Source organism: Alligator sinensis, unplaced genomic scaffold, assembly GCF_000455745.1.
Source record: "Alligator sinensis unplaced genomic scaffold, ASM45574v1 scaffold567_1, whole genome shotgun sequence".
Classification (NCBI taxonomy): Eukaryota; Metazoa; Chordata; order Crocodylia; family Alligatoridae; genus Alligator; species Alligator sinensis.
Window position 1 is genome coordinate 1,726,467 of NW_005842049.1, and position 17,831 is coordinate 1,744,297.

At 42.2% G+C, this 17,831-nt stretch overlaps 1 protein-coding gene across 1 annotated transcript in view; it reads left to right on the top strand.

Annotated features, from left to right (window-relative positions):
- Nucleotides 1-2,103, top strand: part of PCLO (piccolo presynaptic cytomatrix protein) — a 598,913-nt gene extending 596,810 nt beyond the window's left edge. The window contains 1 exon segment of the mRNA XM_025203237.1: nt 1,963-2,103. Within this exon segment, the coding sequence (XP_025059022.1) occupies nt 1,963-2,103 (141 nt within the window).
- Nucleotides 2,104-17,831: the final 15,728 nt, after the last annotated feature.

Genomic DNA, 17,831 nt, shown 5'->3' on the forward strand with positions numbered 1-17,831 from the left:
TGATTTAAGTAAATACAGTGGTCAGTGGCAGAAGTGAGTGTGCGGAGGGGGAGGGGGACAGTTGAAGTCCAGGACTGATGAGAAAGACAGATCAAAAGAGAAGATCAAAGGGTGAGAAACTGAGACTTGTTAGGGAAGGGACTCAAATTGTAGTGCAGAGGAAAATTGAAAGCAAGATAGAAATTATAGAAGGAAAAATAGGGATATGCCCCTTTGGCCTCTTTGGCCTAAGGAGAAAGATCTGGCAAATTACAATCGGTCTGACCTCAGTACCTAGGAATCTGTTTCTAAGCACCTGGATATGAATAAGGTGATCAAAAGAAGCCAACACAGATTTGTTAAGAGAAAGTCATACCTGACCAGCCTGATCCCCTTCTCTGACAAGGTAATGGGTTTTCGTGGGGGGAAGTATAGAATATACCTTGACTTCAGCACTACTTTCAACACTGTCTCCCACAACATTCTTGTTACTAAGTTTAAAGAGGCAGTGTAAAGTACTGTAAAGTGGGCGCATAAAATGTTCAAAGAACAGTCATCACTGGCTCAAGGTCTAATTGGGGAGAGGTATCAAGTGGGCTCTCCCAGGAATGTATCCTTCATCAGGTACTGTTGATTTACTTCATTAATGAATTGCAGGTTTGGGATTGAGTGCCCAGTTAGCAAATTTGCAGATGGCCTCTGCAAGCAGTTTGGAGGATAGGTTTAGGATTAAGACTGACCTTGATAAACTGGAAAAAGAGACTCTGGAATTATTCAAATGAAATTCAGTAGGGATAAGAGAAAAGTCCTGCACTCAAGACAGAATAGTTGTATGCACAAATACAGACTGGTGAATGGCTGACTAGGCGGCAGTATTGCAGAAAAGGATCTGGGACCTACAGTGAACCACAAACTGAATACGAGTCAGCAGGGCTCATGCAAAAAAAGAAAACAAAGAAAAAAATAATTAAAAAGAAGCTAGTAACATACTCAGTTGCATGTAGTATCGCCTGCAAGTCAAGTCTTCCAATCTAGTCAGCACTAATGAAGCCTCTCCTGGAGTATTAGAAAAATGATTGAATAAGGCCTCTCCTTGGGTGCAGTGGTTAAAGCATTATACTGGGAAGTTAGAAAGATGCAAATTCAAAACCCCTCTAGGCAAGGAGGCCTAGAACCTGGACTTCCTACATCTTGGGCGCGTGCCCTAACTACTACACCACTGGGCTAAAATATTCCTCCATTTTTGGGGAGCTACAAGTTCTGGACTCATATTCCCCAAGTTACACTTGTATGAAGCTGCATAACGGTCCTGCCAGAGCACAGCCAGTAGCCACATGGATGCTTGTGTGCCCACACAGCACATGGAATAGGATTGCAAACTGCATGTGTGTCAGAAAGGCAGTTACAAACCTAGGTAATTGCCATTTAGGTACATAAAATAAATAGGAATGTACCCTACATTCAACTGTCTGAAATGGCTAACTGGAACAGTGGCCAGCTGCCGGAAATTAAGGAGATTTGGAATTTCATTTATAGACCTCGTGTGCCTATCTATGCAGGAGAGGGTACGCTAAGGCCCACTTAAACTATACTCTAACTTTGGATATTCTATTTAAATGGATAAGAAAGTAGGAGGGTCAAGCCTAGAGCCAGTTACTTAAAAAAATCTCCATCTGGTCTTCAGTCACCTACATGCCCAAATCAATAGAATCTAGGATTGCCATCTTCCATTCACCTGTTCTAACCACTCGATCGCATGACAGTGCAGTAGAAGGAGGAAGAAATTCTGCTTTCAGTGCATTTCCTCTTCAGTGGGAGGAGACCCTTATGTAGCAGGCTGTGATGGATGTTTCTTTCCTGTTCTCCAGGTGCAAACACTAAGGTCAACATGTCTGAATCACTGTTGCACGTCAGCAAATGGACTGCGTAAAGAATTTTTAAAATGTGGTTGTAACCATATTTTCTTTTTTTTTTCCTTCCCAGATTCTGCTCGTCTCCAATGGAGGGAAGTTTATGAAAAAGACCTTGATTGGGGAAGCTTATATCTGGCTTGACAAAGTGGATCTTAGGAAAAGAATAGTAAACTGGCACAAACTGTTGGTCAGCTCCACACAAACGCATTGAGCAGTTCTGTCTGCTTAGGTCACCAAACCTTGCCGAGTCTGCTATAAACAGCATCACTCCAAGACTATAGTTTGATATCATTGTGTTTAGCTAGGCTTTCAGAAAACAAAGTAGGAAAGAGCAGACTCTGGGCTACATAGCACACTTAAACGAGGGCTAGTAACTTATTTTGCTGCATAACACAGCAAAGGAAATATCTGAGCCTAGAACTTAAAGTGAGGCTATTTGCAAAGAAGACTGATGTGAGGGCTCCGCGATGCTGGACTCTTTGTGGCTGTCAAGAACGTAACTCTGAAAGGAATAATGAAGGCTTGAGGGGAAGGCATTAATGCACAGAGTTCAGCTGTAGCTGGAGGTAATGTGTCTGAGAGAGTAATCTGGTGTTCTGTGCAACCAGAAGGAAATCATCTTATGCAACAGCACCTAGGGTGACTGACTTTCCAAATCTCACTTTTCAGAAGTGTAAACCTTGTTCCTCTGCACCTTAGAGTCTCTGATAATTTGTTGTAGTGAGATTGTGCCACAGGACCCAAACTGCAGGCTGTCTGCAGTGGTGGAAACATTATTTAACACTCTGTTTGTGTTTTTTGTTTTCCAAGGAGACTTTCTATGGCTAATGCAGTCAGAATGATGTCATTTGTGTGTGTGTGTGTGTGTGTGTGTGTGTGTGTGTGTGTGTGTGTGTGTATTAATGCTGGATGTACGTTACCATCCTGGAACGTAAAGGGTTAAAAGCACATTGATGAACTATTTTTTGGAGTGTGGTTGGAAAGAGAAAGGACAGGATGGAAATTGCACCAAATAAAGGGGGAAAAAAATATAGTGATTTTTAAAAAGAAAATTATTAACTACAATTCATTTTACCTATGGGGTCAGCAGTTTATAAAAGCAGGTTTTTTCTTGGGGGGGCGCAGGGGTGTTAAGCCTTGGGATCAATACTATCATTTAAACTATTTCTTGTTTTCCCAACCATCAGCCTTACCCAGACTGCTTAAGGGCAGTAAAGTTTAAAATATTTAGTATGCACTCCAAAACAGTAGACCCACTGTGCTAATGCTACCCCGGTCTTTGTGGGGTCCTACACCAACTTCAGTGACACACTTCTTGACATCTAAAGCAAGAAACAAGAAGTAAATGAGATGTTTCATATCTGCAGATAGTTGCATTAATAAACATTGAGAATTTCCTCTTAGTAACTCAGGTGAATGACTGAAAATAGTCCACTCTAAAGTGGCTTGTCAGTTGTGAAAGAAGTAATTATAGAAAGGTCATTTGCAACACCATAATTTAAGGCCGTGTCAGCGCTTCCAAATTAAAAGCCTTATTTTCAGGGGCTTAAAACTACAGGAGTAACAGTTTCATTTGGGATAGGGATGCAAAGGGGATTTGAAACTGGGTGTGATATTTTCCTTCTTACTCGATTTAAAGCAAAAGGACACCGCTTGCGTCATTCCTTTAACTGTAGAAATCGTTAATGATGAATCAATCAACATGGTATTGCCTCCCTTGAGACTCCAAAATGTCTTCATGTTTCATAGCCTAATTTTTAAAATGATTTCACAGGTGATTACCCAGAAATATCAGCTAATGGCCTTTGCATGTTTAAGAAACAGAGACCAAAATTTCAAAATTTGGTGAATGTTTACTGTTTTTGCCCAACAAGAGCTTTTTACAAATAATTTTAAGTGTGTTTTTTGTAGCTTGACCTGACTTACATGGAAAATAGAAAGTATTCCCTTTGAATACATGCTTTAAATAAAGATAAATACAACTAGATTAGGAATTGGATTCATTTTGAAAGAACTAGTGCACATATTTGATGATTTTTTTTACATTTTGTTTTGTTTATTTCATTCAGATTTAAAAATAACACCATGGAAATAATTCATTACAAAATATTAAGGCTACATAAAGTCCAAGTTAGGGTTTGGGTACATACCATGTTTCATTTGTAACAGTGTAGTCTTGCTACAATGATCTAAGTTCTCATAAGGATATAATGTCATTGTCAATGCGTATGGCATATGCATTTAGTTTGAATGTTATGATTTCATCCCAACTCTCCTCTTCTTTATAAACAGTCCTTCGGAGTTAATATAAGATAGTCTTCATATTGTGAAATTGTATATGTTGTTATATGGATAATAAAATATCTCAAAGCAGAATCCCAAACTCAACCAAAAAACCTTGAGTGGATAGTTAACAAAAATGGGGAAAAAGAAGAAGAAAAAGAAAAACCAGATCTTTTACATATGTATTGCTTGTTTTTTGGATTATTTTGAATTCCTTATGACTACAGTATGTCCATTCTGTTTTTAAAACGTCCAGTTTCAATTACTGCATGAAGAACAAGCAGCGAGATGTGCAATTTTGTGCAAACTGCTGGTAATTTTGTTCTTGCTAAGATTTATTATGAAGACAGCAAGTCATGCTGATGGTTGCTATGGAGATTTCCAGCAGGAGCTAGCACTAACTGGATGGCTTACTGGGAAGCCTGTAATCATCCGTCTTAATTGACAAAAGCAGGCAGGCATGCTTTGCTCTCACACACACACAGATATGTGTCCTGTATTTTTATGAAATTGGACTGTTTGGTCGGTGCGGCTGAGACTGAAGAAAAAGTCACAGTTTCTTTGGAATCAGCCGTTGGTAACTCATTTAATTTATGCATCTTTGATTCTCTGAACTGCATCAAAAACATTTTTTGTATATTGAAATGCCCGTGTTGGAATCCCATCCCGAAATGCAAAGGGCAGGGGGATGTCAGGAAATCTGGCCTCGATCAGCACTGACTTGACCACGTGCAGCAAGTACAGGACTTCTTTAGTGTCATCCTTGTTATCCTTTGAAGAGAGCTAGCTAGTGACAGAGCTGGGTCCATGCACTCTCCCTTTTCAGAGGAAGCATCAATTCAGAGGCTGGAAGATGCTTTCAAAGCGTGCCAAGTTCTTTTTTTGACCAAATTTCTAGTTCTAGGTTGTACTGGAATCATTCTATGCAACACTAAGTCATGTTTGAATGCTATTTTCTTTTTCTTTTTTTGTGAATGAAGTCAGGAAAAATAAAACCCTCCTAGTGACAATATATATTTTTTTTTAAGTCAAACAAGGACAATTAAGATTTTTTACTTTTTTGTATATATATCAGCATATTTTTTTCACTTTTTTCTCAATTTTTTTGTTTCTTCTAGCTGGCCAAAAATGCTTAAATGTGGTGACAGCTCTTAACATCTCTGGATGATTGCTTATTAATGCATTCATAGATTTCTAAGATTTCTTTGAAGATTCATCTTGCAGTAGGCAATGGCAGAGGCATTTTAACTTTTTTTTTATTTCATACATCTGCTGAGTCAACAGAAGTTGAAGCTGCTTCTTTGTTCTAGGCCTTGTACAGTGGAAACAAGCTGAAAAAATGAGCAAAAGCACAGTGTGTGTGTGTTTACAAATGCCAGGGATTTCTAATGTTGTCATTATTTTATGCATACAATGAGCAGCAAACAGCTATTTTTTTTTCTTGGTTCAAACTAGACACAAGAGTTTCTATGATGAATGTTGAGCTAGTTCTTTATCATTACACTTTAAAGGGATAGTATCCAGGGGCAATACAAGTGCTGCTTCTTTATGATTACCCACATTTCTACATTACATTCACCTTGCTGGAAGAATTAAGGTCCAGGCCAAAGCCTACTGAAGTCACTGGTTGCCTTTCCATTGGCTTCAGAAGGGTTTGTATCAAGACTGAGGAACTGGTAGTTTTTTGCCTGGATGCTTGAGTGTTCAAATGGTCAGACTGTGGGGTATTGTAGCTGGTAACCAGCCAATAGTGACTCTTACTCTAGGGATGATGAAGATGAAGAAAAAGAAAACATCTATTATATTGTAAGCTAGTGCGCCCTATAGAGATTATTTAATTAGCATTTAGTTTCACTGAGATTTCATAAAGATATTAATAGTATTTTTTTATCTTATTATTTGAATCATATCTGGCAATATTTTTAAGTACTTTATTTTCATTGCTATAGTTTCTTAGTTCCCCAGATTCCATTATCTATCTACCTAGATATGTACATACCTAAATGTATCACAGAGAAAATTGCATCTGTGTGACTGAAACTTGAAACGGTAATAAAACAGAGAGGAACTTCAGTGTAAGTATCCACCTACATAACATTAGGGGCCCAATCTTCCATTCCTGTAGTGCTTTGGGTGTACCTGGAATGTGGGATTGGATGCTCTTTTTGAATAACTAGTTGCCTTTAGGAAGAAGAATAAGCAAATCCGGATACTCTCTCTTTAAATCATACGATGCATTTTGACGTTTTCTGTATGTTTTGTTTTATTCTTTAAAAAAAAAAAGATTAAAAAAATAATATACTGAGGAGCTCAAAAGTTATAATATATATATATATATATAAGTATATATCCATAACTCAGAATAGGTGATTTGAGAGAAAGCAGTTTTCTTAATTTGTTACCCTGTAAATAAATATACATTTTTGTATATGAATTGAGTTTAAATTATTAATTCCATCTGGCATCCAAGCATGTGAATGTGAACCTTATTTGACTGTATCTTGTATAAATGTGCAGTGACGTGCTCAGGTGCTCAACAATGGCTGACTAGCGTGTGTGCTGTCATGCTATCAGATGATGTGTACAGCATACCCAATGTTTAAAAAAAAACCCCACAAAAATACCTTTAAAAAAAAAAAATAGTCCTTGAAGAAATGTAATGTTTCCACAATGAATGTTGCATGCATTGATGGTGGTTTGTTAATATTCCTTTTTTGTTTGTTTTTTTTATTTTGCTTCCAAATTCTCTTGAAAAAACAGACAGACTTATTCGAAAAGTTGTATAAATTGAAACAAATCCAGTATGAGAACTGTATAAAGAAATGCTTGTAAATCTGTCTCAGTTTTCATTCTATGTATAAATCCATGTCATGGTTTTGTGATTGTATACAGGATGTATCTGGAGAACTTATGCAAACTGTGCTGTATAAAGGCTGTTATCCCAGTCTGACTAATAAATATTTAAAATATCTAGTTTGGTTTCTTTTCCCCACCGAGTACCTACATCTATAGAGGTAAGAATTGTGCCATCGTCAATGCTGTATACACAACTGATCTGTCATTCCAAATCCTATGTTGCATCATCTCCCACCGTTTTTGCAATTCCATCATTATTTAGTGTTTTCCATTTAAAAAATAGATTGGTTTGCCCTGCATTTTATCAAGCACATTAGAGCTCAAATCCCCAAGAGTAATGTCATTGCCTTGACATAACTCCTTGATAACTCCTAGTATCTCCCATAGCACACACATGGGAAGCATAGTGCCCTCTCATACTTTGCCATCTCTGTTATAAAACTAAGGTGAAGACATATCCCAGATATGTTCACCTTCAAAAAAAACCCCAAAAAACCCATGAGCCCTTGGTGGCGATAGGAACAGGCAAAGATAATATGTCGCCCACTGGGTTCCATAGAAGGAGTAGAAAGTCGTCTGCAACTCTTTCCTCCTCTTCCAGTATCTGGCTTTCAGGATGGGTGTTCAGGTTTCTCCTGTATCTGACCATCCTGTTGAGATCTGACTCATTCTCCAATCTTTAGAGGGAAGCCACCTCCAGTGAGTGGTAAGCGAAAACTCTCTATGTGACTTCAGATATTATGTGAAAATAATCAGCAGGCTGCCATATCTTGACTTTTCAAGCAAGTTAGGGCAGTCCCACGAGCAGCTACTAAGAGGAGAACTAAGTGGGGTGTTATAACTTACCCTTAGACTACATTAAGAGTTCTTAATACAGGAGTGTCGACGTTAAAGCATGAAAACTAGGTGTTAAGCACCCTCTAGACATCGTAGAGTTACACCACTTCAAGCGAGGGTTATCTCTGACCCGTGCTAGCCACCTTGTATTATAGTAACGTGACTTCCCTGTGGAGATAAAATGACCAATTTTCAGTCCTTCAGCATCCCAAGATGTGCTGTCCTCTCCCCCAGCCTCCTGCTCTGGAAGTGGTACTGGTACCAAGCCAACTCTCCCTCCCATCCCCATAGGGTGCAATCCTGTGCAAGCAGTACAAGCAGCCAGCAGTGCAAGCAGTGGCAGCACAACGCCTGCCATCCATCTCCCCAATCCCCGCCCCCCGCATCCAATCCCAATGTATTAAGATGTCAGACTTTATTTTAATTCTATGTTTTAATTCCTTTTTTACTTCTTTCATTTTATTCTTTGGGGTCTTACTTCTTTCATTTCGCTTCAATGTCTAACTGACTCCCTTTTACCACAGCCCTCATTTCTCCATTCTTCTCCACCTCCCAGCTCCTGCCCCTGCGACCCACCTCTCCCACCACATGCCCACTTAAAGCAGTGACAAGTCACACTAGAAATGGCATTAAGCCTTAAAATGCGACTGCTGAAAGCTCATTCTAACATTAACACCGCTCAACAGTCCAAAGCACTTGAGGTAGTGTGTGCAACCTAACACAGCTAGCCTGGACACTCGATTATTTGTACACCAATTAATGCAAACAAATGAATTCTCTAGAGCTGACAAGACTTTAAGGAGTGATAGAATTGATATCAGATTGGCATCCTTTCATAAAGGGATTGCCCTGTCCAGCAGGACTACCTAACTCCCATTTCAATGTCTTACACCCAACTGAAGAAAAAGCCATTTACAACACTGCCATCAAAACAGGGGAGCTGCACATTACGGACATATACAAAGCCCCTAATTCAGAATGGCTGAAGCCAGTACTCCCAAATGCACCAATCCCAGCCTTATATACTGATGAGTTTAACAGCCACTGCACTATGTGAGGTTATGAAGCAAATGAATCCAGTGGCAAAGACCTTATCGACTGGATGTCCACAGAAGATCTGCAACTGGTCGTTGATCCCAAACAGCAAGCAACCTTCCACTCAGCTCACTGGTAATGTGACTATAACCCAGAACTCACTATCACATCCAACAATCTAAGTGGGAGCATGCTCCATGCATCCCACACGGTATTCCCTAACTTTCCCAATAGCCAACATAGGCACATCATTATTTATATTGGCATTGGGATCCCTGTGATTTTTGTCTAAATGGATCCTATGGTTGAACCTAGCCAAAGCTGCCTGGGTCTGCTACAGGGAAGCTGTTCAAAAAGTGGTGACCCAGATCCCTGATCAAATAAAGCAAATGCATTGTAGCAGTACTTCTGACCTGAGCAGCTAGACACCTAAGTGAGCAGCAGCATAAGACTCTTCCTCCTCCAACATAAATACTCTTTGATTACAGCATTTGCCCAAAACATAGGAGTCATGGATCCGCATACCCCCATTTTGGTCTCAGAGGTTTTTGAACCTCTTATGTTGTGACAAAGTGCCTTAATCCCAAGTGATAAGGAAGACCTGGCTGACAGCACCTTCCACCCATAGCTTCCTGGAGTTGGCCCACTTGGCAGCAAAGAGGAAAAGAGTCACGGGGCCAGAAGGAAAGTAACTTGACTCTGTCTGTAGCCCAGCAAAGAGAGCTGTTTCCTAGAAAAGAGCAATGCCTAGATTCTGACCCCCTGTGTCCAAGTCTGTTTATACTTTTAGTTTATTGATTTTTTAATGCTAAATGCATCACAGGCACTAATGTGTAGCTAGAGTCATGCCACTCTAAGTCAAGTCCTGGCACTATTCTAAATTGCATTTAAGTAATGGGGGCAGGATCTGGCCCAGTAGAGTTGCAGCAGTGCAAGTGGGAGCAGATTCTGGTCTGCAGTGCATAAGGTCTGTGAGAACAAATGTATTGCAAATCATTAGCATGACCCCTCCATAGTTCTATGCAAGCTGGATATGTGGTGAGAGGTATCACCAAAGTGGTGTAATGATAAAGCAGAGAGAGTAAGCTGCCCTCTGGCTCCCCCTCAAATCAAGCTGGGCTTCTGGTAGAGGGCTAGAGTGATATACAGTGTAGGCAGGGGAGAGGTATGTGCCACAGAAGGGCATCCAACATCCTGAACAGGGAGCAGGTGAAACTGCTTGTCATTTTCTGCAGGCAACCTGGGCAACTCTATCCAGTTGCCTGGTTTCTGTGAATCCTAGTATGAGGCAACTAAGGTGCCTGAGAATTAGATGCTGCAGCTCCTAATATCTGCTGGAAGTCTACCTACAAGAGGGTGTAATGATAAAATAAAAATCTTGTACCCCCCATACCCTCCCCCCAAGCACACACACACACACAAAGATTATTTTAATGAGTTCTGTTAAATTTCCTAGTCTATATTTCATAGTCAGTAATTAGAGACCTACCGAATTTGGGGAAGTTGCCCCCCCCAAAAGTTGCAGTCTGAGCATGGTGCCAGTTGCCATTTTGACAGCAGAGCACAGCAGGCCTCCACACCTCTGATTGGCTGAGGGGCTCCAGAAGTCCTGCCTCTCCCTGGAGATTGACAGATGGCCATTCATCAATCTCTGGGAAGAGGTGGGACATCCAGGGCCCCTCAGCCAATCAGAGGCATGGTGGGGAGGGGAGGAACCATCACGCTCCACTGCAAAAATCTCTTTCCTGTCTTTCCCCTCTCCCTCCCGCACCTCATGCTTCACCATGCCAGGGCTTTGCACCCGCTTCTGTTTTTGAAGCACTCCTCTTTTTTGTTGTTTTTCTCCCCTTTTCCTGTTCGCTGGTTGTCTTCATGCTTTTTCGTAATTCTGATGCTTTTTTGCAGGGGACCTACCAATTTCACGGTTTCCATGAAAATCACAAAATCACATATTTGGTAGGTCCCTCTCAATAATACTGGACAAAAATGCAAATGGTGTTTGTTAAAAAACATTTATTCAGATGAGTGCACATGTGTGGTTTGCAGCACCAAAAACCTCATGCGGCGCACGTTCTACCCATTTGCTGTGAGGCAAATTTGCAGTGCAGCGGGGGTTTTTGACACTGGGAAATCCCTGTGTCAAAAATAAATAAATAAATAAACCCCCCACAAAAAAAAAGCAGCACAGCACATGCATCAGGAATGTGGCTGGCAGCAGAGCCATGCTCTAGCTGCTGGCCAGGCTCCCTGCTAGCAGACTGCTGCCCCCAGGACCCCAGATAAAGCTGCTGGAGCCAGCACAAGTACTGGATCCAGCTTCCCCTACCCCACCTGGAGCATTTTCTCTTGTGTTAATCCTATGGGCAAAGGCATGCACCGTGGCAAAAGGCAGCGGCATCACTTTGTGCCACTGATTTTTCTTCCTACAGCAACCATATGCCCCTGCTCATGGGGATATGGCCTCAGTGAACTACAGAATAACTTTTAAATAGTTTTTTTTCCCCCTTCTTGTTGCAGAACAGCAAGGTTTGAAACAGTACAACCAGTATTTTACCATCTATACAATATTAAAAAAGAAAAAAAAAAGCAATAAACTATTTTAAATATTTTGGTGTGCTTGCGTTAAGGAAGCTTAGAGCTCTTACTGATATACACCAGAGACAAATATGTGGACAGATCCCACGCTGCATTCTGGTCCCCCCTAGGCCATCACAGAAGCAAAACAGTGCATTTTATTAAGCTAAGGGAGCAGCAGCCCATACAGAGGATGTGTTTATTTTCATGCCTGAAATTCTGCAAACGAGAGACAATGCTGCCTCCTTGTGACACAGCTCAGCACTTCAGCTCAAAGCTAATTTGCACAGATTTAGGGTCTGATTTTTTTTTTTATATACATATAATAAAAATGGTTATGGCTCATGCTAATTGCCACAGTTCAGAGCTAACTACATGCTGCTATCATCAGAGGGTCTTAACTCTCAAGCCCCTCTTAATCTGACCTGCTTTCAGATTTGGGCTTGGGGACCAGACTCTCACAAGCTCCTGAGATCTGGAAGAAAGCTCTTCACTTTAAACACTTCTATTTAGGTAAGAACATCTGTGTCTTTAAATCATTATGTCCTGTGATCTTTCCATTCTTCACAGTGGCTGAGCCATTCCTTGAGATGCCTGCTTAGCAAGCCCACAGAGGTTTCAGTGCACATATTGCAGCAAATGGTTCCTGCAGGGTTCTTCATGTGCCTGCCCGAAGATGTGGCTATCAGGAACCCTTTCCTGGGTGCATTGTCTAACAAACCTGAAAGGAACTTATCATAATACATACCCACAGCAACCAACACAAGGCTCACAGCAACCAATGAAATAGCCTTATCAATATCCTGAATTCATAAATTATTTCAAGCAAATCTGGTTTAAGACCTAAATTGACATAAGCCCTTTACTAATGACCATAGCAACACTTGGGTGGGCTTGACTGATATAACTGTAGCCAGTGCAACATCTGCATGTAGATAAACCCTTAGAAAAGTAGCTGGAAAAAAGGCACTCTAACACTTGGAAGATTCACCATTTTATTGGCTTTCCAGTATGATCATTTCCCCCACCTCCCAAACCACCCTGAAACTGTATGCCTCCTGTTACCTCTGACCTGATATTACACATAGGGAAAAATCCTACACCCAAACTTTGTCTAAGTTTAGACACTCCAATCTTGGGATGTAAGCTTATCTGTTTTTTTCTGAAACTACAAGGCCTCCAGAATAATGTAAAAGATGGGAATTGTATCATTGTATTATTACTTAAAAAAAAAACAAACAAACACATATGAGAAGGACAGAACCTCTGGCTTCAGGGAAAGTAGACTCCCAAGTACACTCTATATTTTTATTGTATTAATCACCAGGTTCAGTGTAGGCGTGAGATAAATACTGTTTCACAAAATGAAAAAGCAAGCAATTGCCCCTGTTTGTTAGGGTCCCTCTTGCAGTCATATTGTGGGTAGCTGAAATTCACTTTTATTTTGAATTGCAACTCACAGGTTTTCATGACAGAGGGCTGTATATGACCCCCTCTGCCAAAGCAATTACCTTTTCAAACTACAATAGCTTGCTTCATTCTGACTTTAAATTATTGAGTCATTTATGGATGCTCTGAGCTTTTCCTGAATAAGCTAGAGTGGAAGGCGTTGGTATGGGGTGGGCTATAATATTGGACAAGGGCTGTGCACAATGTGTGCAGTGGGATGTAGCCCCTGTGCTCTTCCATGGTTGGAATACTGGCTGCTATAGCCCTATAGTGACTTGTTGAGTATCCTCTCTGAATTTCACCCCTAAGTTTTATTATTTATAATACAACAGCACTTAGAAACAGAACCTAAAGAGCACACAACCTAAATCTGAAAAACAGACAAGAGCATGTTATCATCATTCCCATTTCAGTAAAACACAGAGGTTAGGTCCTAAAAAGACCCTAGGACTGGTCTACAGTGCTATGACAGCACATCCCAGCTCTGGGGTAGCAGAATGGAGCACACTCTGCCCATGACCCACCTACACAAGTCCAGAGGCACTCCAAACCCAGACATATATCTATGAAGCTTCTCAGGGCTTACCCCTTTGTACCTGCTTTTGGGCCCTTAGTCTCCATCAAGGAACTGCTGCTGGGTGTAAGTATGGAGCATCCTCACCAGCAAACTTCCCCTAAATGAGTTAAATACCTATGTAAAGCTTGGTTCCAAGATCAGGTGCCTAGGTCCAGCAGCATGATCTTCAGTCCCCCACCGCTTGACCACCACTGGAGGGCAGAAGTGGGCATGATTTGACAGCTTAAGGGAAGGTCCGCACTCAGGTTCCCATCTCTAATTCCATTGAACAGTTAATAAAAATAATAAAATGTTTATCAAGGCAAGGAGCAAAAATGAGGACTCTCCCCTCCCTGATATGTGCCCCAGCCACCAATGCATAGTATCATCTCATTGCTCTCTCCAAGTAGAACAGCTGCAAACAGAGGCACAAAGATCTTGCATCTACATGACTACAACCCAGTAGTTAGGGCCATATCCTGGGAGGTGGAAGATACGGATGCAAAACCTACTGGAATAGGAGGTGGAGTGAACTCATATGGGTCTCTACATTTTACTTGAGTGCTTTACCCATCAATTCATTGAATAAAGGAGCCAAGACACTATCAGCTACCCTTGTGCATTATTTGGACCCTGAGCTCTGAGACATATGCAGGGGGCACAGTTGATGAAATATCTGGTCTGTGAACCTTGACCGGGATTAATGGGACATAGACAATGAGCTGGTCAGTACCATCAAAACTGAGGCACTGCCCAGAAGCACAATTTTAGACTCCTGGAAAATATAAATATTGAAATGGAGGTGTTCATGGACCGTCAAATGCCATGTTAAGATTTGAAAGCTCCAATTTTGGATTTGGAGTAAGGCAGCTATTATATCCTTAATTTCTTCTGTGAATCTTTGGCCTGGCATTCAATTCCCTAAAAGAGGTGGGCAATGGGCATAAACCCCACCCTACCTTTCAACATGTTTCCAGTTGATTTAGGTAATTTCTCACTCAACATATTGGCTTTGATAGATACTTTTATGCAATGCCTAATGCTCCCCAGGTTCTGGACAGGGAACAAGCTGTGGGTTCTGCCACAATGGTAGGACTGTAAGATACTGTATGATCCTAGTTCACCATAGTTTATAAGACTTGCAGTCTCAATGACAAAATAGAAAAATCACACTAAAGTCAATTTCTTAATTTTTTTAATTGCCAGATCCACTTATGGCCCAAAGCAGAAGGCAAGGCACAGGGAAAACAAAGAACCATTAAAAAGTCATCTTTCAGGTTTGCTTTAATTGCTAAAGACAATTTGGGCTAAATACAAATATTCAAAAAGTTTGAGCTGATTCAATCTTTGCAGGTTAGTCCAACCTGCATAGATTGAACCAAGTTGCAAGTGAATAGACATTCACTTTTGATTCTGGAACTGCAGGCACATGCCTGCAGAAGCTGGGGTGTGATAGAGCGAGCCCTCCCTTCCTTTCTCCAGTGATGAGCTGAGCTGTGAAGGTGGGGCGTGGCCAGGCCCTGGCAGACTGAGTATGATTGGGGCAGGGTTTAAACCCCCACCATGGCCTACAGAGACCCCAGCCAGGGTGTGCCTGGAGGGGCAGGGGAGAAGCAGCCCTTGTCAGGCTTTTAGGGGCAGTGAGAAGGGAGTGTGGACAGATCCTGGCCACCGCCTCCACTGCTCACCCCTATGCAGGCAGAGCCTGGCTGGGGCCACATCGGGTGAGAGCACAGAGAGGAGGGGAATAAACTCCCTCCCTGCCACCTTTGTCTCAGGGGTCCATGACAGGCTGGTATCTGGCCATGCCCCTGATCCTGCTAGAGAGCAGAGGGGTGGGGCCAGCCCTGCTCTCTGGAGCAGACAGCACAGCCCAGGGCTAAGAAACATGCTGGGATGCTTGGGGACTGTGATTTAACTTGGACCAGAGTGGCAGGACACTGTTGGTGCCTGCCACATTAAGGGCCAAGTCAAGTAGCCAGCAGGTGCTTGATTGCGGTGCCCATTTTAGAACCATGGCCGCCGATGTAAACAGAGCAGTTTTGCCACTGGCAGCCAGGCAGGAAACATTGCCTGGCTGAGCTGCTGTATGAGAACACCTACAGATAGGAGCAGGAGGCTCTCGGTCCTGGACACAACCTAAAATTGCAACCTGCCGGGAGTGTGTAGGCTGACTGGGCTCCTAGTGGTGTGGGAACTTCCAGGAAAATGACAGACCTTTTAACACTCTGGTGGAAGGCGGATCAGGGCACCTCAACAACCCCTAGCCCCCACATCACTGTATGTAGCAGTTGTGGTCAGACACAGCCACCAGAGCCCCCACTGGGGAGGGAAGCCCCATAGCCCCAGTGAGGGGGTAGACGATGTGGAGCCCCAGTAAAGGTAGGCCCTAGTGAAGGGGTAGAAATGTGGAGCCCCAGTGAGGGGGGAAACAGAGGGCTGGGAGCTCGGTGCATGTGTGTGAGAGAGTTTGTACAGAGTTGCCCTGGGAGGGTCCAGGGCAAGCTTGGCCCCGGTTGGGTAACTGGCTGGCCACTACCCTGGTGAGGGTTGTAGGAGAGGCCCAAATGACAGTACATCTGCCACACAAGGTGTGTGCTAGATAAAGCATGTGGCCAAAGGAATCCTCTGTGAGAGGGAGCAAGGATGTATAAGTTGATGCATGAAAGAGACCCTGAGAGAGGGGATGGAGTGTGAGAAGCCGTGGTGAGAGGAGGGTGGTATGAATGTGTGTGTGTCTGAGGCCTGACAACAAGGGCTAAACTTGGTCCAGCTGTAGGCAGGGAGCATTGTGTCACCTGGATGCCGTCTGCGAGGCTTGGCCTGCTGTGTAGGGGAGGAATAGAGCTGCAGAGGGTGCCTCCTGGCATCGGGGCAAGAATGGGCAGCCTCCCACCTAATCAGAACCAATTAAGAAACAACAAGGCGTGGCAGATGAGTGAGGCAGGTGGTTGGCCCAGAAACAGGTGGGTGAGCCAATGGTGGAACCAGCCCCAGGAAGGTCCTGTGTTACAACCAGGAAGGGCTCTGGGACAGAAGTTCCATAAACTGGTTTGATCCAAACCAGCTAAGTCTCATGCTATAGTCAACCAAGTTTATCTTAAACCAGTTTCAGCCATTTTGAAACTGGTTTATGTGCACTGAGCTTCTGTTCTGTTACAGGTTTAAACCAGTTTCTGATCACTTAAACTGGTTTATGTGTAACTTCTGTCCCTAGCTAATTTGGGTTACTATGTTAGCGAGTAATTCTTACTTCATCCAAAATAATTCACTGCCCCAAGTCTGGAATCAGTGAATAAATATCTTATATGACGGGGCTAACCAATAACAGTAGAATTTATGGCTGGGTGACATTTGGCAAAAATGCTCACAGCAGGCTCAAGTCATTCCCATTCACTTCAGTCTGAGAACAGCAAGACCAATGCTGAGCAGTTCTGAAATTTCTATTCTATATTGTTCACAAGGTAAATAGTAGTGTTACTATTGTCTGTTTACAGAAGGTGAAACGGAGGTACAGAACTGAAGCATCTTATATACACAGGGAACTAATGCCAGAGCTGGAAAGAAGCTCAGGGTGTCTGACTGGCATGCTCATATATGGCCTCAGATGATACTTCCTTGCCCCATCACAAGCCTGACTCAACTTGAATAATTCTTTTTTTAAACTAGTAGAACTATTAAAATTATTTTGGTTTTAAAGCACCAAAGTCTTTTTTGGGAATAAAGTAATAGTGGCAGCTTGATTTAATAATTCTGACCACTGGCCTCATCATAAGCACATGCAAAAATTGTATTAAACCCGAGATTTTCAGGATTCATACAGGATTTTGTACAAACATTTTCTACTAATCCTACAGTTGAGATGACTTCCCCATTTACTGAAAGACTGTCACTCTCATTTTGAAGGCCTGCTGCTGCTGACGACAAGTAAGATCCACGATGACTCCTGTAGCTCCCACTCAGGATCGGAAAATGACAGAGTACCGTTAATAAAACAAAGATTTCAAGTCCTGCTTAAAATGTGAATTAAACACAAATTATTTGCTGTGAAGGCGAAAGGAGCGATTATATGAACTACGAAAGAACAAAATGCAATTTGTGAGATGCATGCAGAATTCTCTCTCCGAGCAACAAAATTTGTTCATATTTTTTTTCCCCCCCCCCCAAAACATTTAAGCTAAATTGCCATTTCTAGACTTTCTCTGAAAGGAGTTCATGTCTGGATTCCTCCCACTGGCATTTCAAAGAACAAGGAAATTGAAAGTGGCTTTAGACTGTTGTTATGTTCATAGGGCAGATCTTTCGGAGGCAAGGTCTGAGGAGGAAAAGACTTGACTATATAGCAACAC